At 41.2% G+C, this 26,760-nt stretch overlaps 1 protein-coding gene across 1 annotated transcript in view; it reads left to right on the top strand.

The window, feature by feature from the left end:
• Positions 1 to 26,760, top strand: part of Frmd7 (FERM domain containing 7) — a 98,207-nt gene that overhangs the window by 66,398 nt on the left and 5,049 nt on the right. The window contains exons 4-11 of the mRNA XM_052170335.1: positions 9,672 to 9,884; positions 10,625 to 10,729; positions 11,518 to 11,560; positions 14,376 to 14,454; positions 17,282 to 17,379; positions 24,972 to 25,086; positions 25,245 to 25,392; positions 26,645 to 26,740. Of these exons, the coding sequence (XP_052026295.1) occupies positions 9,672 to 9,884; positions 10,625 to 10,729; positions 11,518 to 11,560; positions 14,376 to 14,454; positions 17,282 to 17,379; positions 24,972 to 25,086; positions 25,245 to 25,392; positions 26,645 to 26,740 (897 nt within the window). The remainder of the gene's footprint in view (positions 1 to 9,671; positions 9,885 to 10,624; positions 10,730 to 11,517; positions 11,561 to 14,375; positions 14,455 to 17,281; positions 17,380 to 24,971; positions 25,087 to 25,244; positions 25,393 to 26,644; positions 26,741 to 26,760) is intronic.

Below are 26,760 nucleotides of genomic sequence, written 5' to 3'. Positions count from 1 at the left end.
ACACTTTGGGCAGCTTTTAGAATATTGTTTTTTATCTCTAGCTGGCCACTCCTCCTCTCCAGACACTTGAAACATTATTTATTCATTTATTAACTAATTTATTTCTTTAGTGTGTGCGAGAGAGAGGAAAGGCAGGAGGGAGCATGCATTAGGTACACAACTACTCAAGGGAGTCTGTTCCTCATCTCGCCTGTTGGTCCCAGATATGAGCCCAGGTCATCAGGGTTTGGTAGCAAATGCCTTTACCAGCTCGGCCATCTTGTTGGGCCCAGAGTATCTGCATTTTTGATGAAATGTAAAACTAGTGCCAGAGTTTAATCTGTTCAAGGACTCCTTGGATTTTTGGGTCAGTAGAGGCTAAGAAATAAAAAAGATTTCTTGTTAGTGGGGGGCCCAGCCAGTGAGGATGAAATGCCTGTCACTGCCGTTTCAGCACTGCTTTACCCAGAAGCGCACCAAACCGGACCAAATGCAGAAATACCCATAAGCCTTCCGTTCTACTTAGAGCATGTCCCATCCTCTACCCGGAGTTCTCTGCTTGGTTCTTGGTTCCAAAGATATACTTTGATTTCAAAGTATATGGCACTGTTTCTCAACCTGTGGGTCGCCACCCTTTCGGGGGTTGCATATCAGATATTTACGTTATGATTCATAACAGTAGCAAAATTATAGCTATGAAGGAGCAGTGAACTAACATTGCAGTTTGGGGTCACCGCTTCATGAGAAACTATTAAAGGGTCGCAGCGTTAGGAAGGTTTAGAACCACTACCACATGGAGCTCAGGGCTGAAGGGGTTCGAGAAACCAGAAAGCAGCAAGCAGAGTATCCAGAAGAAAGTCTGTCACAACATAAGTCTCCATAAGGATACAATGTGATTATTCTGCTTTGGAGTTCTGTAGCAACTGGTTCAGAGCAGTTCCGGAGAGGCGGATGGGGGTTATCTGAAGAAGAGATACAGAACAAAGCTCTGGAGTCCACCCCAGGAAGCAGGAAAGAAAAGGCCAGGTGGAGTTAGTTAAATTTACAGCAGAACTTCTGAGCTGATATCCACTTATCAGTGACTGCATTCCGTGTGTGTTCTTTTGTGAATGAGTTACCTCACTTAGTAAAATATTTTCCAGTTTCAACAATTTGCCTATGAATTTCATGAGTTCATTGTTCTTAATTGCTGAGTGGTATTCCATTCTGTAAATATACCACATTTTCAGTATCTGTTCCTCAGTTGAGGGACATCTGGGTTCTTTCCAGCTTCTGGCTATTATAAATAGGGCTGCTATGAACAAAGTGGAGCATGTGTCCTTATTACATGCTGGGGAATCCTCTGGGTATATGCCCAGGAGTGGTATAGCAGGATCCTCCAGAAGTGTCATGTTCAGTTTTCTGAGGAACCACCAGACTTACTTCCAGAGTGGTTGTACCAGCTTGCAACCCCACCAGCAGTGGAGGAGTGTTCCTCTTTCTCCACATCCTCGCCAACACCTGCTGTCTCCTGAGTTTAGCTCAGAAGCTCAGAATACCCAAAGCACAACCCACATACCAAATCATTCCCAAGAAGGAAGGAGAGGACCCAGGTCCTGGAAAGGCTTGATGCAACATTGTAGGGGATTGCCAGGACAGAGGAGTGGGAGGGGGTTGATTGGGGAACTGGCGGAGGGAAGAGGACTTATGGGACTTAGGGGAAGAGGGGAACCGGGAAAGGGAAAATCATTTGGAATATAAACAAAGAATTTATATATGTATATATAAAAATTTACAGCAGAGGCGATTGAGAGCTTTGGCTGTTCTGTCACTCTGCCAGCAGAGGGCGTAAGATACGACAAAGGTGGCTTTCTTGCAGGGCTTGTGAATTTAGGGAGTGTCAAAGGAAAGACTTGGATACAGGCATTTATGCATCACATACAAACACCACACACACACACGCACACGCACACGAACATTCTTTACTAAGCAGTTTCAAAAATGAAAAGAAAACCGCAGCAGACCAGTTTAGTGGTGGTGTCTGCACACCCTTATCCTTGTAGGAGGGGCGGCAGTTATAGACTCTGCTCCTTCAGCTCTCTTGTGCCCACTGTGGTGCTAAGTCTCTCACCTGGATTTTCTCTATTGTCGTGTTTACTGCCTTACTTCACATCTAGCAGCAGCATTTCTTCCGCCCTGTCCCCCACCTCCCAGTCTTCCGACTTCAGTCTCTGGCAGCTCCTGCTGAATCAAGGTGTGTGTTTGAACGAGATGCCCACGGGAGTCACGTGGACTTCATAGTTTGGGGCAGTGCGCTCTACTTTCTACCTTGTATTTCTAAAACAAGACTTTACACCAATCTTGTTTAAAGTCCTTTATGTCTTTCCCTCCCTCCCTGGGGCCCACATTTTGGGGGCTTGGCTTCATATGCTTGGAAACACGCTCTCTGGAGGGTTTGGTTCCTGCCCAACCTTCTACCTAATGAATCTTGCTTTATTTCCTAATAACAGCAAACTGCTTGGTGGGTCCTTGTCTGGATAAGGATTTCAAGTATTTTCCACTTCTGAGATTTTTTTTTTAAAGCCAGTTATTGCCCTGTGCCCGATTGGGCACCCCCTTTGCCAGGAGTCTCTTGTGCTACCGGTTGCTCCATTTTTTGCACAGGTAGGTGTGCTTGGTCTCATATTGACTGGGCTCACATTCCGACCCCAAGGCACTTGGCCTTTCATTCAGCTGTAATTCAGTAACAGTGTGCCTATATCACCTGTGAGCCTGCTTCCCTTCGTGGCAATGCCTGTATGTTGCTCCTGTCAGTCTCACTGCAGAGTAGGAAAGCGCCTTGCACAGAACCTGGTCTCAACACTATGTATTGAACTGAAAGGAAGATAGAAAGGAGCACAGTAGTTAAGGTTATATACAGAATGACAAAGGCAAAGGAATCAAAAATAAACTTCCTGTCTAAGCATGAAGAGAAAGTAAACAAAAAGAACTCAGAGGACAGAGTAAATAACAGAGGAGGGTGAACTCTGGTAATCAGTCTGGCGGTTCCTCCGAAAACTGGGCACCTCACTTCCAGAAGATCCTGCTATACCACTCCTGGGCATATACCCAGAAGACTCCCCACCATGTAATAAGGATACATGCTCTACTATGTTCATAGCAGCCCTATTTATAATTGCCAGATGCTGGAAAGAACCCAGGTAGCCCTCAACAGAAGAGTGGATGCAAAAAATGTGGTATATCTACACAATGGAGTACTATTCAGCCATTAGAAACAATGAATTCATGAAATTCTTAGGCAAATGGATGGAGCTAGAGAACATCATACTAAGTGAGGTAACCCAGACTCAAAAGGTGAATCATGGTATGCACTCACTAATAAGTGGATATTAACCTAGAAACCTGGATTACCCAAAACATAATCCACACATCAAATGAGGTACAAGGAGAAAGGAGGAGTGGCCCCTGGTTCTGGAAAGACTCAGTGAAACAGTATTCGGCAAAACCAGAACAGGGAAGTGGGAAGGGGTGGGTGGGAGGACAGGGGGAGAGAAGGGGACTTTTTGGGAGTGGGGGGGGCTAGGAAAGGGGAAATCATTTGAAATGTAAATAAAAAATATACCGAATAAAAAAATTAAAAAAACAAAAACAAACAAACAAACAAAAAACAAAAAACAGAGGAGGGTGAGATGGGTGTTTGGAGTGCAGAGTTAAGTGTAAGGACAAGGAAAGACCGGCAAAGCACTTCTCTGTTCTCACCATCTCAGGCTTTATGGATGGAAATGGAATCACAGGATGAAATGACCACAGAGATCATTCATTCAATTGCCAGTGCAGAAATGAGCAGCAGGCATTCATTACCATTAGGAGAAACTTAATGATCGTGCATGGGGGCCCCAGTGATGCAGATTTTTATAACATAAAGAAATACCACCTCTGTGCAAAAGCAGAGCTTGTAAGGGATCCAAATGTTAAGTGCTAGGCGACCACACACCGAAGTTTGTCCAGGACAGTCTGGATTATGCCTGTTGTGAAACCATAGTTATTATTAGTGACCCCTGTCAACCTTAAAAGTATCCAAGCATGGTTGATAAATTATGTGGCCACTGTACAAATAGTCAGCACTTATAGCAAATACCATGTAAAGTACTTGTTTCAGGGACCATATAAAATACTTCAGGAAAATATTCTAAAATGAAGTACTCATTCTTCTTGAAGGTGGGATATAATTCAAATGCTATAAATTTCCTAATTTTAAAGTATACAAATAAATGGTCTATAACAGTTCTCTATGTTGGACAGTCATTGAATCCTATGTAGTCTTTGGACGTTTTAATCACTGTGAAAAGAAATTTTATATAAACTAAGAGTCACTGCTCATTCAGCCCCCCTGACCCCAAGCCCCTGAAAATAATGAATTTGTTTTCTGTCATTTTAGATTTGCTGATGTGAGATATTTCAAATTGATGGATTTATTTATAATAGCTGGTCATTTGTGTCTGGTATTTGATTGTATTGTTTTCCAGTGAAGGAAACTGAAGCTCAGGAGAGACAAAGTAGCTTAGATCAGCCCTCTCTCAGGAGGAGAGTCAAAACTAGACTCTGGTGTGTCTGTGATGCAAAACCTATGTTCTATTATTATTATTAGTAGTAGTAGTAGTAGTAACCATTCCATTCATTTACTTCTCAAATGATATCCCACTTCCGGGTTACCCCCTCCACCAACCCTCCCCATCCTGCATCTGCCTTCCTTCCTCCCTTTTGCCTGTATGAGGGCGCTTCTCCACCCACCTACCCTCTCCTGCCCCACCATTCCAGCATTCCTCTACACTGGGGCATCCCCTGGACCAGTGGCCTCCCGTACCATTGCTGTTGGGCAAGGCCATCCTCTGCTACAGATGTATCTGGAGCCATGGGTCCCTCCACGTATACTCTTTGGTTGGTGAAAACCTACATTCTTACTCACCATGACATACTGCCCGCCCCTATGCCTGTGGATACTCATCAATTGCTTATAACTCCTCTTGGTTCCTCTGTACATGCATTCTTTTCAAAATACTCACAAGTTCTCATTGTTTGAGAGTTCATTGAACCTTTGGAAAAAGTAAAGAGTCTGAAACTTGGTGCACTGGCACACATCTGTAATTCCAGCCAGCACCTCCATAGACTGAGTCCGAAGATTGTGACTTGAAGACCTACCTGGGCTACATGGGTAGACAATTTCCCCAAACAAGCCAAAATGACAAAAAACAGATATGGTAACTTGGTGGGACAGTGCGATGGCTCAGTGGGCGAAAGTGCTTGCCATGTTAGCCTGGCAATCTGTTCCCCATCCCCAGAAGCTATATAAACATGAGAAGACAGAACCAACTCCACAAACATTGTTTTTCCATCTCCATACCCACCACACACATTATATGTATGCACTGGGGTACACACACACATACACACATAATAATAAAAGTGGATTATCAAGCTGTATCATAGCTATCAATTGATTTGTATCCTTGCAGAATTCATATGTTGAAACTCTCATCCATGATGTGGCTACGTTAGAAGACAGAGCTTTTAGAAGATACGGTTGAGATTTTAAGTGTGAGGCCTCTTCTCCAATATGGTTATGAGCATAGAAGAGAAAACTCCACCCCCTTCTTCTTCCCTATTTCTCTACATGTGAAGACTTGGTGAAAAGGTTCTCTTACCATAATTTGATCATGCCAGCACCTTCATGTTACAGTGTCAGGTTCTAGAACTGTGAGAATGTTCATTTCTATGATATTTTGTCACATGCAACACAACACACAGAAGACAGTCATACTTTGGACTAAAAGGTGGTTGTTAACATAAAATAGGGTGAAGTAATTATCACTTATGATATCAAGAACAATTTCCTATGGAGAGTATAAGAAATACTTTGTATGCTAGAGCCAACAGTAGAAATGGAAAATAACTATGAAATACTTAATGTAATATTATGCATTTTAATTTTTATTACATCTATTGAAATCTCTAGAAAATATGACAAAAGGCAAAAGTGAAAATAATCTATTATACTCTGTTAAAGTTATATTTTATTCCAATGTATCCTTTTCTGTAAGAGGAAGCATAATTAAACAGTCTATATGTAATTAAATTATTAAAGTACACGCTCCATGGGAATATGTGGGAATCCTTTTCTTAATCTTTTCTAAAGCGCTTGTTACCCTGTTAACTGACAAAATTTGCTAAAACAGAGATCAGAAATAAATTATATACATATATGTACCAATAACTTAAATGTATTTTAATAATGTAAATTATACATTTATATATTATCATATATTTTATCTTATATAATATATAGTTTATATATTCATATATTATATGCATATATTTATGACAACAATTTCCCATTGGTCAAAGCCTTTTTGGTAGGTATGGACTTCAGATTATGCTCTTCTTTGTCCTTTTCCCTCCAATCACATAAATCTACCATTTCCAATATTGCTTTATTTAATATAGCAATAAACTGTAGATGTTTGGGAAACAACACTGAGGACAGAGACCTCTCATATTTCACTGCTTTCATATTTAAAACACATTTTACCGCACATGGGAATGCTTCTTATGTAATCTTTATAGGGGTAGCTTTAACTTTCATGGAAATGAGTCCTTACTGTTCAGAATTACTATATGCATATAATTTAGTTACGTTCATTAATTATAGTAACAAGTCAAACTGCCCAAATTATGGTAAAGAATATAGTTACTGATAAGCGTGGAACTTGATTGCTCTATGGCAGTATTCACACTCATATTGGAGTGTCCTACTAGCTGTCACCTTTTCTTATAGTGTGACAGGTGTCGTTGTTTTAAAGAGGGAAAGGAAAACATGGTCTGCATTGTGGAATTAGGTCAAGAGAAATTGTACTGGTCTTGCCTATTTAAAAATATTCATCCATCTACAGAGCAAACATTGAAGGACTTGTCCCCCTCACCCCAAAGCCTACTCCCTCTGCAAGTATAATGATTCTGTTAAAGTTTAGGTTGTACCATTCCAGACTCATTTGACTGTATTTTTCCATAGTTTATCCACACCTTCTTTTCATACTTACATGCTTGTGTGTTCTGTTGTGCTAGGCACTAGACTAAGATCTAATTGTGAATTGTCTTGCTTAGTCCTCATAATTGTCCTCTGAGATAATTTGTTATCATTTCCACTTCATAGGCTAGTAAAGTGAGGCTCAAAAAGGTTCACTTATTTCCTAAAGCTCATACAATGTTTGTTTTCCTTGTTAGAGGGTTATCTTACTAATGTACAGCAATCTGGTTAAATATTTGGGTCAACTAATCTATGTACTCAGTAAACACTGAATGTCCATCTTTTCAGACATAGTGCTCAAAGCTTGATATTCAAACCCATGGACTTTGTCTTCAGGTTCTTGGAATGGGTAGCTAAATCTATGGGCTACATGGCTTGCCCCAGTTCATCTAGTCAGAAAGCAAGTAGAGAATAACAACATTTCAGATGTATTTAAAAAGCTGTTTATGACAGCTCTAGGAGCACAGGATATTGAGGAACTTGGATTAAGAACTAAGCGTTAAAAATATTGTTGCCTCCATGAAATGATGAGTTTGGAGTTCCCGGGAATCAGTGCCAGTGGTTACGATGCAGTAATTTGGGCATTATATAACTAAGTCCTGAGACATTTGCTTAAAATAATACAAGGACTAGGGTAGAGCACTTACCTAATATGTGTAACACCCTAGGTTTGGCCTCTGATCCATCAAAATTAAAAGTGCTATTTAGAAGTCAGGCAGTGCTGTACTGCTACCCAAAGGAGAAAAGAACAAGACAAGAAACAGGACTGGAGCATCAATCTCTGGAGTAAGGGGACTGAATGATGGCAAAGACTTTATCTCTACAAAGGAGGTTGGTTAGAATGCTATAATGTGCCAATTGAAACAGGAGCAGGCAGGCCCATGGAAGTCCTAAAGGAGAAAATGGGAAAGTCATATTGTGAGGAAGAAATCAGAATGCAAATTTTGGAGAATTGGATCATAATGGTAGAAAAAAAGTTAAAGCTTCATGTTGAGACAGAATCAAAAATCCTACCTATTATGTAACACATTCCACAAGGCTGGCCAATTTCAACGTACACTAGGAAGGGAAATGCCTGTCCGAGATGGGGGTGGAGTGTTTGAACCACAGGAGCGCCCAGATTCCAACTGCAAAAATGTCAAAGACTTCAAAAACCATTTGGCAACATTTTCAGGGATGGAAGCACCAGTGGACTATAGTAATAAACATCTGAAGGAAGGACTGAAAAGAAAGCCTGATTTGTAAATCTTCCATGAATGGCTTTATATGTTTTTTTATGACTACAGAAGCATTTAAGTATGTGAACACATGTATACAAAATGTGTTACAAAGTGTGGTAGCGTTGGTAGAATGATAGGGAGTAAGTACCCTAATGGAAAATCAGAATAAACATGGGGGGGGCAGAGGGAGGGCAGGGGAGAGAGAGAAGGAAATGGAGGGAGGGAGAGAGAGGAAGGAAGGAGGGGAGAGAAAGAGAAGGAGCAAGGAGGATGGACATAGAAGCAGAGAGAGAGAGAGAGAGAGAGAGAGAGAGAGAGAGAGAGAGAGAGAGAGAGAGAGACTATCTCAAGCTTTAAAAATTGTTTGCAAAGAAACTGGATGGAGTCTATGACAGAATTTAGTCCTTATGTCAGAAATGTTTCGTTAGTGTTGGAAAAAGTACTGCTGTCATAATCTCCCTTTAGAAATTCTTTTTTTTTTTCCTCTTCATAATAAAAATCCCGTGGCAGCTCCTGGACTGGAGGACTTTAAAAATAGGAGCGATTTCATCTGTCTGGAATGGTGTGTGTCAGCACTTGCCCTAGGCAAGGTTGCCACATAGGCACAAAACACCCCATTCCCATTCCCTGGCCAGCGCTCTCCCCTCCCATCAGACCCCCCCCATGCCCTTTGCACCCCCACATCCAGCTCCAGGCCTGCCACCCTTTTCTTGGACCATAGCTTTAACACAATCTCCCACATCAAATCAAACTTGACTTCCCTCAGCCCAGCAGACTTTTCTCCAGGTGCGAGGGGGTGCAATCTGTTTTGCCCTTTGTGGCCTATTTGTGTTTAAAAATAGGACCCTGGTTAACCCAAATGAATCTTAAATGGGAGGTCTGTGCAATGTAACCAAGTGGAGGGAAGGGCAGGAGGAGAGGGGCATATTTTTGGTCAGTGAGGGAAGTGGTGGGGAGGTGGGTTGCCTTCCTGGAAACTATTAAATCGCAGATGTAGGCTCTGCTCAATGTGTCACTGCCTCAGGGTGACCTTTGCCCTCTCATGGTAACTGCTAATTCTACGGCTCCCTGACTCCCAGTTCCCTTCTGTGCACCCACACCTGGCTTCTCTCTCAGCACCCTGGGCACCCTGTGACTTCGCTTTAACTAGAGGTTTTCAGCAGCATGTCTTTGTGCCTATCAGCCGGGGCTCAATTTTCCCATCAGGCAGTTTCCCTGCAACAGTGACACTTGCATTCAGGGATGGTGGCCATTAAAGCCACACTGAGCTCAAAGAGATTTGCACAGAGCCTTCTTCAAAGTGCTTGTTCCCAGGAAAGCCTAAGAAAGGCACCACTTTGTGCTCACAGCGTGTGTGGGCTTTATGAAGAAAAATATGTTCAGCTTATGTGAACAGAATATGCTGTATGCAGGCAAAGCTACAAAATGAAGTTTACCCAAAGAACTCCTCTGATGAATTTGGTCAACTTCCTGTTATAACAACAAACACTCAAGAGCCTCGACTGTTCATCAAGCTCTGCTTAGACTTGGGAAGAAACAAGGAAAAGAGGCTGGTCCTTGCTATGAAAGAATTTTTTCATAAGGGAGAAGGTAGACAAGCAGGGTTAGCTGTGTCCCTGGTGGAGGTAAGGCAGGATGATTGGGAACTTAGGCTCTACTCTCGGTTTAACCTGCTGCAGATGGATGGCATCAGGAAAGCTTCTCCCAGGGCAGTGGCATCTGAGCCTGAATGGGAGTAATCCAAGCCAAAGAACTTGGGAAGGAGGCAGGCTATGGATAAGGAATACTGTGAGCAGAGGCGCAGAGGCGCAGAGGTGTGGAGCTACTTTGACATGTTGGGGATGGTGCGGGGACTGCAAACGGGTAGAGATTAGAAGAGAGCAATGTGTCAGAGAAAGAGTTCAAGCATTGCAGCTGGAGAGGCAAGCAGGTAGAGTGAGAGGAGAGGGCCACCAGCCTCCCTTGCTAGGCAATGAAGCTTTACCCAAAGGACAACCCCCGAAGGCTTTGAAGCAGGACTGTGGTAGCGTCAGATTTACAGCTTGATTAAACCATCTTGTCAGTTTGCAAGCTGTCTGGGATAAATGAATTAAGGACTTTTATGAGACAGATAAATGTGCAGATCTAGCCATAATTATGTGCAAGGCTATCCTTTCCAAGAAGGCTAGCCATTCATCTGAGGAGTTTGTAGCGATGTGGCTAAAACCATCTGTAGGTAGATTTGTGTCTGTGTCTGTTACACTCTCAGCATCTTTAGGGGTGTGCAGGTCTTCTAAATGGTGGGGACTTGAAGAAAGGCATTGCTTCTGTGCTTTATCATGCTTTACATGCTAGGAACTAACTGGGCCATAATCTCTTTGTTTAGCAAAAATCATCTGGAAAGGCGCTCTTCAACCTGAGCTGCAGCCATCTCAATCTTGCTGAAAAGGAATATTTTGGATTAGAATTCTGTAGCCATTCTGGAAATAATGTAAGTGGCTTTCATTACAGGGCTCTGTGTGTCTAGAAATGCTTCCAAATGCAATTTGCACTGAGGTATGTAGGGCTCAATCCCAGATTAAAAATACAATACTTGTTTATCTCTTACAAAATTCTTGTGTTTAAAACTGTCTTCTCTTCCCCTGCCTTGTGAATTGAGTTATCTTGGTTTGCCAAACAAATTCTTCTGCCTCATGATCCTTTTCTGTTACTCTTTGACCAACTATCAAAGTTTTATCTACTTCAACCTGTTGGACCTCAACCCCCAGAGTTAAGACTCTTGACCTCATAAGTATTTACAGAGATCTCATTCCCTGTGTCTCGGGCCTTAACTTCCACAAGGTTCTTCTGCTACGTCCTGCCTTGGCATATCTGTAATCTGGCACCTTCCCAGAATGGCTCATTACTAAGTGGGCATTGGCAGGAGCAGAGGTAAGGGTAGTGGGAATGTGAAACCAAATGCCTTTAGGACTCTTTGTATCCATTCATGAGCCTTGCCCTGACACTTCTAGCATCTTCTAGCAAGGAAGCAGTGATTGAAATGTCAACAACACAGTTTATAGATCAATAGCATACACTGTTACAGAGATACTATGAGGGGGCTGACTGGGAATGGCGAAGGTACATCATCTTTTTGATATGGCTGTTCATTTTCAACTATCTTTAGAAATCTAAATAGTCCTGGTGTTTGTTCACTTGACGCTGACCTTTATGTGGTACCAAAAAAGCAAGAAAAACCACCGTGCTCATTGCTGCTGTGTTTCACTGATGCTATTACAGGTTTGGTTGGAACTTCTGAAGCCCATAACGAAGCAAGTCAAAAGTAAGTATGGAAGATTTCTCAAAGGATGTAGTCCTCGGTTCATGCTATACTCCTATAGACCCTTGCAATTCTTCGCCTTACTAAAAGAGGGAAAGGGGGGGGGGTGGATAGATTACATCAGCCCTTCCTCTGTCCAGTAAGTTTAGCAATAGAAAAAATTGTCAGAGTTTTGTCTGAAATGAAGAAAGAAGCTCATACTGCTGGATCTTGGAGTACTTCTGAAGAGTTCTGGTAATTATGTCACCAGCAGATTGCATGTGTCCCACTCTCTGACACTGTGAATTTTCAAGCACCCTTAATGTCAATCTCCAATAATGTTCACCTTCTGCCTGAAGACTCTTTCCTCTCATGCCATCAAAAGCCTTGCCATTTGCTTCAGTTCCTGTATCTCAAACTCTGGAACGTGGCTTCTCACATTTCCATGTGTATTAAGGTTCATCTGGATTTTCTGTTAAAATGTAGACAGATCCTTGGACCTCATTCCTGGGGCAAGGGTCCAGGAACATTCACATTTAACTAATTCTACAGGTATTTTTTTTTTGAAAATAGGTCTTAATTAACACTTTGGGAGACCTGGCTTCAGTGTTTCTTCCTAGTTCCTTGCTCTAATCTGCCCTTCAAAAGTTGACGCATGTGTGACTCTGCATCTCCCAGCTCTGTGATTATATCACATAATTCTGTTAGCTTCTGAACTGATTTTCTCCAATTAAGCATCTATATTACTCTCCAAGGGACTGAGTGAAATATACAACCCAGACCACATCTCTCTCCTGCTTAAAATACATCCATGGCTCCCTAATTACCTTTAAAGTTCAGCCTTATTAGCATGGTGTGCAAAGCTCTGGACTCTATCTTAAGTGCTTTGTCCCTTCCTCTAACCATTTCAACTCCTGTCCCTGGTAACCTACTTAGCTGTCAATCCCTTGAGGAAGACTTCCTCAGCCTAGGCTCTGTGGTACTCAAATTTGTCTGTTTAATTGTCTCTCTGATGAAATTGGGAGCACTTGAGTACCTTTTAGCTTCCACTATTGGCTTAGGACAATATCTGGCACATGAAAGGCAACCAGAAAAGATGTGATGAATAAATAACACTGTTGCTACTTGTGTGTGATTACTTTTGATCTAACAAACTTTTTGTTTTTTGCTGGTGTTGGGGATACAACCCAGGACCTTGTGCATGCTAGCAAAATATTCTACTATTGAGCTCCACTCTCAGCCTGATTTTTCTCATTTTTCAAATGCAAGCAGGTGTGAGAATATGTAGATGTGTTGTTTTCAGGGATATATTTTAAGATCAATAGAGACATTGGTCCATATTTTTTCTCATTCCCTTTATTTTAACTTTAATTTTTTTAAAACGTATTTTGAATGATGATTCTTAAATGATTTAACCTTCTATTTAGCCCACCACGCTCCAAAAGTAGTAGGGAAAAAAAGTATATTGGGGGAAGTGGACCTGTTTAGAAAGGGTTCTTTGGCGCAAATCCTATCTGTGTTGTCAGGAACTCAGCAGTTCAGTTTAGTTTGGCAGAGTCTAGTTTGGTAGAGTTGGGATAGCAAACCCCAATCAGCAATGGTGGCACTACCTAGCAGAGATAGCCAGGCCTCAGCCTCTGCAGGAGGGACCCAGAGCGACTCAAGGAGAAGGTCTCTGCTGTGCCTCCCTCAGCGAAGGGAAGATAGTGAAGATGCAAGACCAGCAAGTGCTGCACATCTAGCTCTATAAACAAGCCTAGCTCAGCCTCTGTCGCCGCCATCCATCAAGTCCTTTATGTACTCCTTCTGAACATCACATTTTCACAGGGGTCACGTAAGACCATTGGAAAACACAGGTATTTACATTGCAATTCACAGTGGTTGCAAGATTACAGTTATGAAGTATCAATGGAAATAATTTTGTGGCTGGGGGAGGTCACCACAACATGAGGAATTATGTGCTCTGCTGGACTTGCCTCAGCACGTGCGTTTCTCAGCTGACCTCACTCTGCCAATCAGCCCAAGTCCGAGGAAACTGCAGCACATCACCAGAAGGTTTTTGTTTTATTCATTTATTTTTTAGCATGTTTCGCTCTCTGGAGTCCTGACAAATGGAGCTCAACTACACAACATAAGATGGTGTCAACGACAAATCCTTCATCACGTGTTCTTTCACGTGCTTGCTTTAGCAGAACATCCGCTCTCCTGTGCCTGCATCAGCCAAAGGTTCCTTTAGAAGCCTGCCTTAGCCTTTCAACTGTGCCCACTTCAGGAAAACACTCCTTCACGTGTTTGCCCCACCAAAACACCACCCAACATGACTGACTCCCCAAAGAACCCTTAAGTTTCCATTTCATTTTATGAAATCTTTAAGGCATCCATTCATGCTCTTAGGCTGCAGCTGGGCTCTTAACGCAGGCAGGATTGAACAGTCACAGGCAGCCAGTTGTAAATAATCTTTCTGAACCTCTCACTTCTTAAGAAAGGACAGAATGGGCCTGACACGGACACATCTTTACAAAAGAAACTCAATGGGAGAAAGGATGTGAAAGAGAGAGAGTTGGAAGACTTTCTGAATTGCTCTACACATAGCATCACAGTCCAGAAATAACAACAGTAAACATGTGAAAAACTGAAATGTAAAATAAGTCTATGGGAAGGAGTAATGGAGATGGGAGGGAAGCAGAACACTCTTTTTTTGTGTGTGTGTGTGTGTGTGTGTGTGTACATGTGTTTGTGTGCATGCATGTTGTGTGTGTGAGAGTGTGTGTATATGAGATTATTTTAACTGTTGTAATGATGATTTAAATAAAACTTATGGAGATAATTGTGTTTTAAGATCCTAAGGAGGTTGTTTTCAAATTTATGGTGAAATTTTTCCCAGTGGACCCTGGACATCTTCGGGAAGAACTCACAAGGTAAAGTGTTTCACTGTGTGCAGAATGATGTTACTAGAGAATCCCTGTTCTCCAGCTATTGATGAAAGAAGGGCTCTGAGACTCTTTTACATGACTTAGGTTTAAGTTACTCTCTGGTACAAGGTGTGAGGGCCTAAACAACTGTTCTCAACCTCTGAATCATAACCCCTTTGGGGGCAAAGGACCTTTTCACAAGGGTCATGTAAGACCATTGGAAAACACAGGTATTTACCTTGCAATTTACAATGGTTGCATGATTACAGTTATGAAGTATAAATGGAAATAATTTTGTGGCTGGGGGGTCACCACAACATGAGGAATTATGTTAAGGGTCACAGAATTAGGAAGGTGGAGACCCACTGGGCTAGAAAGAAGGAGAAGCTGGTTGCACTCTTCAAATAAAATTTTCCAAATTTCAGAACTAAGAAGGGGTGACATTCTCTATAGAATTGGTGGCGTAATCCATTAACTGCCACAACAGCACCCTTGTTCTGTTTCATAACATCTGGGATTCAATCAGCATAGAGTTGAGGACAGACACTGCTTGTGACCATTGAAAATGAATGTCCGTATGGATGTATCCCATAAGTAGACAGGGCAAATCTGTAATGGCAATATATATTAATACTACGGAAGAGTGGCCTTGTTGTTGTGACATTCCCCCCAAAACTTATTCTGCTTTCTAGATTGATACTGATACACATAAAACAGGCCTAGGGAATATTCTTTTTTTTTAAATATTTACTTATTTATGCATATGAGTGAGCATACTATAGCTGTCCTCAGACACACCAGAAGAGGGCATCAGATCCCATCACAGATGGTTGTGTGCCACCATGTGGTTGCTGGGAATTGAACTCAGGACCTCTGCAAGAGCAGTCAGTGCTTTTAACCACTGAGCCATCTCTCCTGCCCCCAAGGAAATATTCTTGTCTAGCTCTTTTAGATTACAGATGAGGAACACGTCTTTCAAGCTAAAGTTGCCTGAGTTAAAAAACCACAGTGGTCGGGAGTCACTCTCTCTGGCCTCTGGCCCTTCTTGTGGAGAGCATTGACTTACTCCTTTGGTGTGGGGTCTTTGCACAAGTTGTCTTCCTCCCCTCCCCTAAGTCTCTCAAAATCTGTTTGTTGTCCTCCACTTGCCTAGATTTAAGCTTGCTATGTAGATAACTGCATTTTAGTAGCCCGGCATCAACAACTAAACAGAATAATACTTACCTATTGAAGACAATAAGGCCTTGTTTGTGGCCCATGCAGGAAGTTCTGAGAATGTTATATAACAACAACCATTTTTTTATTCGATATAATTTATTTACATTTCAAATGATTTCCCCTTTTCTAGCCCCCCCCCACTCCCCGAAAGTCCCGTAAGCCCCCTTCTCTTCCCCTGTCCTCCCTCCCACCCCTTCCCACTTCCATTTTAACTGAATTATTTCTAATGCATTAGAGGCACATGCAATTTGAAAGGACATAATACTTAAAAGTTTTCATGAACTGAATAATTGCTTGACATGTTTCTTCAGACAAAATTTTTATTTATCACTTGCAACTAGCTATCTTTTACTACATTCATTGCCTTCAGGGCATTAGCTATGGAAAAATCCACCTAGAATTTAATCTAGAAAATTATATTTTATATAGGGAAACAGTCATAGTACATAATGTATGTTTTTGCACATATAAAAGAAAATACTGGAACTGGTTTTTGCTTTGGACAAGAAAGCAGATAATATAGAGTTTTCCTTATATACTTATTCACCAAAAAGTGGGCTCTGGGACTGAAGAGGTAGTTTGGTGGAAAAGTACTTATCACACAAGTGAGACGCCCTGAGTTCAAATCTCTGCAATCCACATAAAGGTGGGAATAGGGCACATCTGTTATCTACAGTGAACTGAGAGGTATCATTAGAAGCTTGGAAGCCAGCTAAATTGATGTATATAGAGACAAATGACAAAGAAATCCTATTTCACATTGTCCCCTAATCTTTGTACACACACATGAGGATGTACACACACACACACACACACACACACACATGAATTCCTCACTAAGGCCTTAAATGTGGCAAATGTTCAATTTGTCAGAGCCCTAAAATCAAACCTGCATTTATTTTTGTTCCATGATGAAGGTTCTGCATCACTGAGTGAATCAACCATCAGTTTCATAGCTATTGTTTGTAAAATACTAATTTGGACTTTGGTTGATAGTTATATGGAGATCCAGGCTGGGAAATATGATGGTTTGATATCCATGCATGGTTTGATGGCCTTAATTTTTGAAATATGCTCTTTGGGTAGCGATGCTAGACTCAATGGCATACATTAGGGTCTAGGCATTTTTTATTATCTTAGAGTGATAGCATCTGGTCAGAATGGCTTGGCCCCTGTCTTGGTATCATTATAAAATGCAGTGATTGTTCTTGCTCCACTAGCCTCTAGAATTGTCGTGGCTCTGCCTACTTGCTAGTTCATTGTGTCCCCCCGAGTCCGCTCACACTTGCTGAGGCTCCCATTTCTCTAGCTCAGGATGTGGTTGTCTCCTTGGCAGAAATTACTAGAAGAGGATTGGCCAAGTCTCTTGAGCTGGCGGCAAGCTCCAGCCAGGGCAATTTCTAAAAGTTGCAGAACCTGCCAATGTGCTGGGTCAGCTGAGTTGTGGTCTGGGGTTGGGGTGTGTCTGAAGCTATGTATGATTCGCCACCCTGAAAAGGTCTCTCAGTGACTGGATGCTGTTCCTTCCTTGAATTATCTTAGGTCTGGGAGAAAGAAAAGTTTTCTTCTGTATTCCTTCTTCTGTTTCAAGATCTTTTCCTCGCATCCTTTGCAGGTATCTTTTTACTCTTCAAATAAAGAAGGATTTGGCTGTGGGAAGGCTTCCATGCAGTGACAACTGTGCCGCTTTAATGGTGTCACACATCTTACAATGTAAGTACCAAACCTCTACTTCTTAGCCCATTCACCAGGGATAGAGCCAATTGAAGGGGGCAAGCACCTCCAATTCGCCTGCCTAGCATTGTATTCAGCCTTAAGAGGAGAGAGGGCCTAGTTCAGCTACAGTGAAGTGGTTCTTAATTGCATTCATTGAGATCTGAATCATGTCTTACTGCCTCACCGTTACTGTAAGGCAAATCCCTTTATTTCTTAGTCTGAATGTCCTTGCATTTAAAATGATGACAAGAATACCGTCTTGTGGAGGTACTTCTGATGATACCTCAGCCTACCTACCCTGCTGTCACTGTCTTTTGACTTGCTTTCTAGGAACTGGCTTGAATAATTTTTGTCATGAATTTGACCAAGTAGTCCCCACTCCCTCTGCTTGTTCTAGGATATCCCTCAGTCCCATATTTCTTGCAGCACGGCTCCAGAGAATAAATCAATGGATGGAGAAGGTGGGAAGAGGCTATAAGAATAAAAAGTAGCAGGCATATATTAGTGTTCCCCAAGGGTTGGCAGCCAAGTGGTTTGACTAGAAGGAACACTGAAGGTAGACTGGAGGGGCCCTGGGGAATAGTGGAGCCTCTCTAGGAGGGAGTTGCATGGAGCAGACCATGCTGTTCCTACAGCCTGCAGAGTAGGGTCTAGGCAGCAGGAGATAACATCTCTTCTAAGGCCAGCTGGACTTTCTCATTTTGGAGAGGCTTCCCAAGAATACCCTGTTCCTTGATAATCCTGCACAATCATAACTTCAGTTTTTTGTTAATTTCATAAGTTCATTTTTGATCTTTGTTCATTACCTTTCCACAAGCCCATAAATGGTAGATTTCAGATTTCACTGAGAAAAACACAATGGAGTGCTTGGACAGGGACCATATCCTAGGCAGTGTATCAAGTGACTACCACCCGGCACAATAGAGCTCCAGGTTCTCAGAAAGGCAGAGGATAGAAAACGCTGTAAGAATCCAGGAGAGATGATGGAGGAGGTGGCTATTGAACTGGAGCTTAAAGGGATACATGGGAATTGGATGCGATGGTAGGCAGAGGACGCATCAAAACTGTGGCAGCACAAAAAGCAGCATACACAGGGAATGAAGAATGACCACACACGGCTCAAGAATAGTGTCTACCTCAGAGACATGGTAGCAAATGAAGCATCAGTTTGAAAGGTCTTGAGTTCCAAGACCATTGGCCATGTGCCCATTTTCATACTTGGCACTGAGATGTGGGGCATGGAGGAGAGCAGGTAGGAGGATCATCCTTCTCCACTGGTTACCTCTTCAGGTAGCAGTGGAGAGGGTGGGGCTCCAGGTGACCTCTTTGTATCAATTTTATTCTTAACATCTGACTTATGGAGTTGGGCATTGCCTAGTGGCCATTTCAGGAATAGCACGGAATACCTCTGTTTTTCAGGAAGATGTGTGGTCAACAGAAGCTTATTTTATGGAGAAAAAAAATGTGGTTCTAGTGAGTTAGTGTTTCACAATCAATTCCAGTGAGACAAAAAGTCACGTGCAGAATCACAGTCCAATTGATCATTTATTTGTCCGTTCACTCACCTGTTCAACAGTTGCTGAGTGCCTGCTGCAGGCTAGACACTCAGGAACCTGAGCATTCTGGCCCTGTCATTTAATTACTTATACCTCTCTTAAGCACCACTAGCTAGCCAGTGCCTAATAAATGTGATTTGCATAATTCAAATGAATATTCCTTCTTAGAAACTCATAGTATAATCTCTTTGTCATTCATTAAACAACAAAAAATGTCAAGTAAGCACCACTGTGTTAGAGTCTGTTGTATGCATTGAGAGCAAAGTACTGAGCCATATGACAAATCCTTGTTTTCACAGAGCTAGTGTTTTGACAGTGCAGGCAAGTCAGAGAATGACCAAAATAAGAATCGATAAATCTATGTATATCTATATCTATATCTATATCTATGTCTATGTCTATGTCTATGTCTATGTCTATATCTATCTATATCATCTATATCTATGTCTACATCTACATCTACATCTATATCTATATCTATATCTATATCTATCTATCTATATGTATATCAGTGTGTGTGTGTGTGTGTGATGAATGTTAGGAGGTGATAAGAGCAAGAGAGAAAAGTAGAGCATAGAAGTGGGAGGGAGGGTCCTCGGTGTGGGTACTGAGTATTTCACTAATGTGATGAGGGCAAGTAAATTGGAAAGGTGACAGTTGATGGGAGGTTTGAAGGAGGCAGGGAAGAAACGCAAGGAGCAAAGAGAGGTCCATATACCTGGAATAGTCAGTGATAAAGGCCAGAGCAGAGAAAGAACATGCCTGGGGCATTTGAGAAACATCAAGAAGCCTTTGTGGCTGGCTGGAGCCTTACTGAGAAACAAGGGAGGAGTTAAACGCACATTCAAGACCTAGAACATGGCCCTAAATGAGATGGGGAGACATAGAGACAGAAAACTGAGGTATGAAAGAAAGAGAATTTTATTTTTAATCATCAGAAGCATCTCCTTAGAAAGGAATTCTTGGCCTCTATTTTAAATTTAAGAACAGTATCTGAATTAGGTTTTAAGAGAACCATATTGGCTGCTTTGGTAAAATATAACTTAGAAGATAATGGTGGTGTTAGGTAGAACAATTAGAGATTCTAAGAATGCTGATGGGAGTTGGACCAAAAAGGCTACTGTTTGCACATAGCAATTGTCATCTTCTGTTACTAGTGGTACCAATTATCTTGCTAAATTATCATAGTAGTACTTGGAGAGGAAATTAAGATAATCTCATGTATTCTTACATTTTCCTTATGGTTGTTTCAGGGTTTTGTTCTTTTTTTTTTTTTTTTTTTAAGATTTATTTATTGTGTACACAGTGTTCGGCCTGCATGTATGCCTATATGCCAGAAGAGGGCATCGGATCTCATTGCAGATGACTGTGAGCTGGGAAGTGAACTCAGGTTCAATTGTAGTTGCTAGGATTTGAACTCAGGACTTCTGGAAGAACAGCCAATGTTCTCAACCTCTGAGCCATTTCACCAGCCCCTAGGGTTTTGCTCTTAAGAAATCAAAAAGATGCATACACATGTTGCATGCACACAGTTGTAGGAGTTGTATTTTTTTAAAATGGCTCTATTGAGGTATAATTTACATGTTGTAAAATTTACCTATTTAAAATGCATAAACCAGTAGTATTTTAGTAAATTAATGTCCATCCAGCTGTGGCTACAGTCCAGTTTTAGAACATTAATATAATGTCGATAGAAAGTTCTCAGGGCTCTGGGTGGGACTTGGTTGGTAGCTTGCTTGGCTACTTGCCAGAAGCCCTGGGTTTGATCCTCAGCACCACATAAAATTGAGCACGATAGTGTATGCCTGTGATCCTAGCACATGACAGGTAGAGACAGGAGGATCATGAATTTAAGGCTATTTACAGCTAAGTAATGACTTCCAGGCTGCCTTGGGCTAGATAAGAACCTGTCTCAAAAAACAAAGCTGAGGGTGGTGGGCACTTCCCCCAAATCCCATCACTTGAGAGACAAAGGTAGGCAGATCTCTGTGAGTTCAATTTTCATGCAAGCCTTCTTTCTCTACACAAGTTCCAGGCCTGCCTCAAAAAAGAAACTGAGAAAGAAAGACGGAGAGGGAGAGAGGGATGACGGGAGGGAGGAAAGGAGGGAGGGAGGGAGGGAGGGAGGAGGGAGGGGAGAAGATGGGCTTTGCTATGCTCTTCTCTCCTCCTCATATTCAGGAAATTACTGATTACATTTCTGTTTCTGTACTTTTGTTTGATTTTTGGGACATTTCATAGAAGTGGATCGATTATAAGTGTGACCTTTTGCATCTGGCTTCTCCATTCAATACAGTGCTTGTTTTGTTTTGTTTTGTTTTGTTTTTTCCCAGACAGGCTTTCTCTGTGTAGCCCTGGCTATCCCTGGAACTCACTCTGTAGACCAGGCTGGCTTCAAACTCAGAAATCCGCCTGCCTCTGCCTCCCAAGTGCAAACATTAAAGGCATGCGCTACCACTGCCTAGCTACAGTGCTTTTGAAATCGCTGCATATCCCAGTTTATTCATTTCTGCCTGTGAATAACATTCCATTTTATGGATTTATTATACTTTGTTCATCTAGTCACTTTATAATGGATAGTTAGGCAAATTTCTAGTTTAGATATTAAGAATAATAGTATACATGTCAACACACATGTTTTTGTATTGATATATGCTTTTTTTTCCTTTTGTGTAGGTTCTTAGAAAGGCAATTGGCTCGTTATGTGATACATTTCTCCTGAATATTTTTATAATTATAATTATCAATGACAATTAACTCAACAAATTAATATATTTCACTGTGCTATTTCCAAGTATGCATTTATCATTCTTTGATCAATAATGTACGAAACTTCTAACTTCCCCCACCTTCCCTAATACTTGGTATTATCTTATGGCTATCCTAGTAGGTATAAAGAGATATCTTATTACTTGTGTAACTATCATTTTTCTTTATTATTATTATTTTTTGTTATTTTTTATATATATACAATGAAACACAGTCATACCCTACTGATTTCTAACTCCAATTTTCTCTGTATTTTCAAAAATATCGCCCCCAACTTCATGTCTTCTCTTCTTGTTTTGATTTCTTTTTGGTAACTCAATTTTTGAAAAATCCAGTTAGTACGGCCCCGATGAGCATGAATATGGGGTCATCCATTAGAACTTGGGAAACCTACCAGTGGCCACACTTTCAAAGAAGAATGAGTCTCCCTTCTTCAGCAGTTATCAACTCCCAGTAGCTACCCCAATAAAGCCTGGGTCCCATAGACCCTACCAATACCAAACTTTTGGCTCGTTTGATCTTGTGCAGGCAATCATAGATGCTGCAAGTTCAGTGTGCTAGCTTTGTCCTGTCCAGAAGTCAGCATCCCATCCTTCAGTCCTTTTATTCTCTCTGCCTCCTTGCTTCCTATTCTTCTATGTTCCCTGAACTATGGTGGTGGTGGGATGAGCACCCCATCTCTTCTTTACAGCACTTTGACAAATTACTAGTCTCTGCATTGGCAGCTGCCCAATGCAAAAGGAAGCATCTCTGACCAAAGTTGAGAACAGGTGTGTGGGTATGAATATTCCTTTTTTAAAGATTTATTTATTTATTTATTTATTTATTTATTTATTTATTTATTTAATGTATGTGGGTGTACTGTCACTCTCTTCAGACACACCAGAAGAGGTTTGGATCCCATTACAGATGGCTGTGAGTCACCATATAGTTACTGGGAATTGAACTCTGGACCCCTGGAAGAGCAGCAGCCAGTGCTCTTTACCTCTGAGCTATCTCTCCATCCCCTAAATAAAATTTTAAACTAGTATTATTCTCACAACCAAACAATGATTTTTTGTCAATGCCCTCAAATTCTTACCATTAGATTTTAAAATAGTTTTTTAAAAATAAATTCTGATAGCCACAAGACATTCTTCCCTTTAGCTTTATGTCTCTGATCCATTTTGAGTTCATTTTTGATATGCTTGTGTGGTGGGCTTCACAAGGTCACAGGTAAACTGCTAGCTATTTGGACAAGACAGAAGGATTTGTGTACTAGGGATTCTGGTAGAATTGCTGGCTACTTGCACAGAATCTCAATGTACAGATTGATGCTTTGACTGTAACTGGATTGCATTGTAGTATTTTTTTTTCTCAAAGATTTCCATTTGTCCTGGAACACTTCATTGAAAAGATGTTTATTTTTTCATTGCACTATCTTGGCTCCTTTGTCAAAAAACAATTCTGAGAGTTTGTTTTTCTACCTTTCATGCTGCACTGTTCTCATAGGTTTCTTGAAATTTTGAAAATATCAGATCTTTGTGTCTCTGAGGAAACAGTTTATCTTTTACTTTACACTACAAAACTTTTAGGTATCTTTTTCTGGTCAGATTGCAGTTACTACACCCTCAAGTACAATGTTTTGTGATATGGCAAACACAGGAGTGTTTATCATATTCCTGAATTTAAGGAAAATTCTTGACTCTCTTACCATGTTATATGATTATATGTCAGCCACAGGCTTTTCATAGATAATGTATATCAGGGTGAACATGGTTCCTCCAGTTCCTTATTTATAGTGTTTTTAACATTGTACACATATTTTGCTCAATATGAGAGCACCTCAGGATTTCACAGAGTATAATACTCTTAAAGACTACATATCTACTGTGTGTGTGTGTGTGTGTGTGTGTGTGTGTGTGTGTGTGCGTGTGTAATAAGAACTGATGAGAAAGGTGGCCATGAATTTGAAGGAAAGTGGAAAAAGGTAATTGAGAGTTGAAATAGAAGGGAGAAATGTTCTAATTATGTTATGATCTGAAACAAAAAGAATGTATATGGAAAGCAGGTGTGGCTATACCTCTTCTTACCCATGTTGTCATAGACTAAACACCACAATGGAGGACAAAGTGTTCTAAACTTTGACTTTAGGAGAAATAAATCATCAGAAGGTAATGCATGTGAATTTTAGACCCACGGTAGAAAGAAAAATTACAAGGAAAACAAAAGTCAAAGAAGTCTAAGGCCATTTACAGAATTGGGAGCCCAGTCTAAGTTCGCAGCAGCTGCACAGGTTTAATCGCGTAATGGTTGTCTCTTACAAGAAACGGAAGACATGTAAAACAAATAAATTAGGTTCATAGATAAATTGAAGGCTACTTTCAAGGATTATTTGTCAATTGAGGATTTAAACTCTTGGGGATTTAAAAAATTCCCAGACTACAGAGTGGCGACTTGACTGTAGCTGGCTTGCAAAATAGTTGAAGATTTATTCTTGATAATGGACAATCACAGTAGAAATGGGTTTGGGGCTATATTAGGTTTTACTAGGCTTGTCATAGGAAAATTCCAGAAACTGGGTGGTTTAAAAGAAAAACAAAACAAAACAAAATAACAATAAAAAACAATTTCCCACCATTCTGGGTGAGAAAATCCAACATCAAGGTGTTGGCAGGTTTGCTAAATTCCAAAGCCTCCTTCTTCAGCTGGATGAAGGCAGTCTTCTTACTCTGTCTGCACATCACCATGTGTACTCATACCTAGAGTTCCTGCATGCCTGGTTTTCATGTTTTTCAATGGATATTACTTAGTTTGTCCTACAGCCCTCTGCTTAAGTTCTCAATATCAATAGAAGTCCTCAATAAAGTCGCATATGGTGGCACTAGGGGATAGGATTTCAACTTACAAATTTGGGAAAGATAAAATCTAGTCTGTAATAAGGGCTAGTTGAAAGTAGGCAAAAGAAAAAGAAGAAAAAAAAGAAAAAAAAGGCAAGATCTAATAAAATATACAACTGTGATTTGGAAGCGTTTAAGGTCTCTTGTAGGTGTATTTCCATGATACAGGCTGAGACTTCCCAGAAACCCACCACTATGGTTTGAGAACGAGTGGGTTAGTGTTCCCCTGGACAAACACAAATATATACCCAGCACAACGTGGGGACTGGGGCATAGGGAGACACCAGCCGTGGAGAAACGGTTATTTTGTGGAGGTTTCTTGACCTGTGCATTGTTTAATTCCTCAATGGAAATGTGGAAAAAATGTCACTTTTCTATTGTACAGCAGAATTAGGGGACTTCCATGAAGAAACCGTTAGGAAGCATTTGGTGCAAACCCAGTACTCACCAAGCCAAGCCTGTTTAGAGAGCAAGATCATGCAGTTTCATCAGCAGCATGTGTAAGTACTATTCCTGCCACCTGCTTTCCCAGTGGAGGACACTAATGTTAGTGCAGTTGCTTAAAAGCAAGCCTTCCTTCAGTCTCAAGAAATCACTCAGCTCCTTGTGTGTATGTGGGGTCTCATTTATTTGGCTCATTAATCCTTTCCCACTGCAGGGGCCGGAGTCCAGCTGAATCAGACATTCTGCTACTGGACATAGCAAGGAAGCTGGATATGTATGGCATCAGACCGCAGCCCGCCAGTGATGGAGAAGGGATGCAGATTCAACTGGCTGTTGCTCACATGGGAGTATTGGTGTTACGGGTAACAACTCTTTCCATGAGTGCTCTTCAGTGTGCTGGGTGGTTAGTGTGGCTTCAACTTGAATATAGGTTCCCCAGATAAGGCTTTGCCTTACCACCAACCACAAGGGAAGTAGGTGGTAGTTGTAAACACCGTGCGCAAACCCTCTCCTTACAACATGCTTTGCCTCTCTGTGCAGTCAGTAATGTATTGTCTGGATTTTGAGGCCATGACACTTTGAATCAGGCCAGCATGGTAAAGTGATAAAGTAGCTCTTAGAAACTGTAGCTTAAGATATCCAAAAACCAGAGGTTCTAGTGCTTTGTAGATTGTTAAGAGTCGTCTTCAATGATTCAAACTATGATACACCCTTACTCATTATTCTTTACATTGTAAGTGATCAGTGCTAGCTGGTAGGGAATTAATGCTGGATCCTGCCGTCAACTTTTGCTGGTTACCAGCTCATTTCTTTTCTGGGATTTTGTACTTCAAGGTAGAAATCAACAAGAGGTACCATTATCTTCTATCATCACACCCACCCCACCCCCAGCTCCTCTAAGCAATTCTGATTTCCCTGGTCTGCTTAAATAAAAACTGTTTAGAGGACCTAGAAATAGAATGGGTTGCCATCAGACTCTTGTAGGGTGTGTGCTATCATCACTGGTAAGGTGGTGATGCAGAAGGCATTGGGAGCTGGGGGAGACGGAGGTGAGCACAGGAGTGAAGGTACATACTGAGACTGAAGTTTGGACCAAAGAGAAGTAGGAGAGATGGTTGTATATTGACCAGCAAAAGCCAAGCCTGATTTGATGGTGCGGGAGCTACTGGAGGTGCTTGGGTAAATGAGGCAGCAGAATAAATGGGCATTTCCTTTTAGTACTTACGGGTGAAAACAGGGAGGGGTGAGATTTTAGAATCTATTACAACATTCCATTCTACTATAGACTGACTGGACTGACTTAAAAGTGCTCACCATGCTCCTTCTTGCTTATATTCTGGAGGAACTGCAATGCTTGAGTGCAGCCTCTCCCTACTTTCCCAGGATCTCTCTGGGCAAAGGAGAGCCTCACATGAGCTTCTTCATGAAGAGTATTTCCCATTATACCTCAACTGTGGTACGGCCAAAATTATGTTGACATGTTCTGAAACCGACTATGTGTTTCCTTATAGGGAAACACAAAGATTAATACTTTCAACTGGGCTAAGATTCTAACTGTGGTACGGCCAAAATTATGTTGATATGTTCTGAAACCGACTATGTGTTTCCTTATAGGGAAACACAAAGATTAATACTTTCAACTGGGCTAAGATTCGCAAGTTGAGTTTTAAGAGAAAACATTTTCTCATCAAACTTCATGCTAATATTTTGGTGAGTACATTTCTAATAAG

The sequence above is a fragment of the Apodemus sylvaticus genome, chromosome X, assembly GCF_947179515.1.
Source record: "Apodemus sylvaticus chromosome X, mApoSyl1.1, whole genome shotgun sequence".
NCBI classification, from domain to species: domain Eukaryota; kingdom Metazoa; phylum Chordata; class Mammalia; order Rodentia; family Muridae; genus Apodemus; species Apodemus sylvaticus.
The sequence above is the reverse complement of the archived record's forward strand: the minus strand, read 5'-3'. Positions and strand labels throughout refer to the sequence as shown.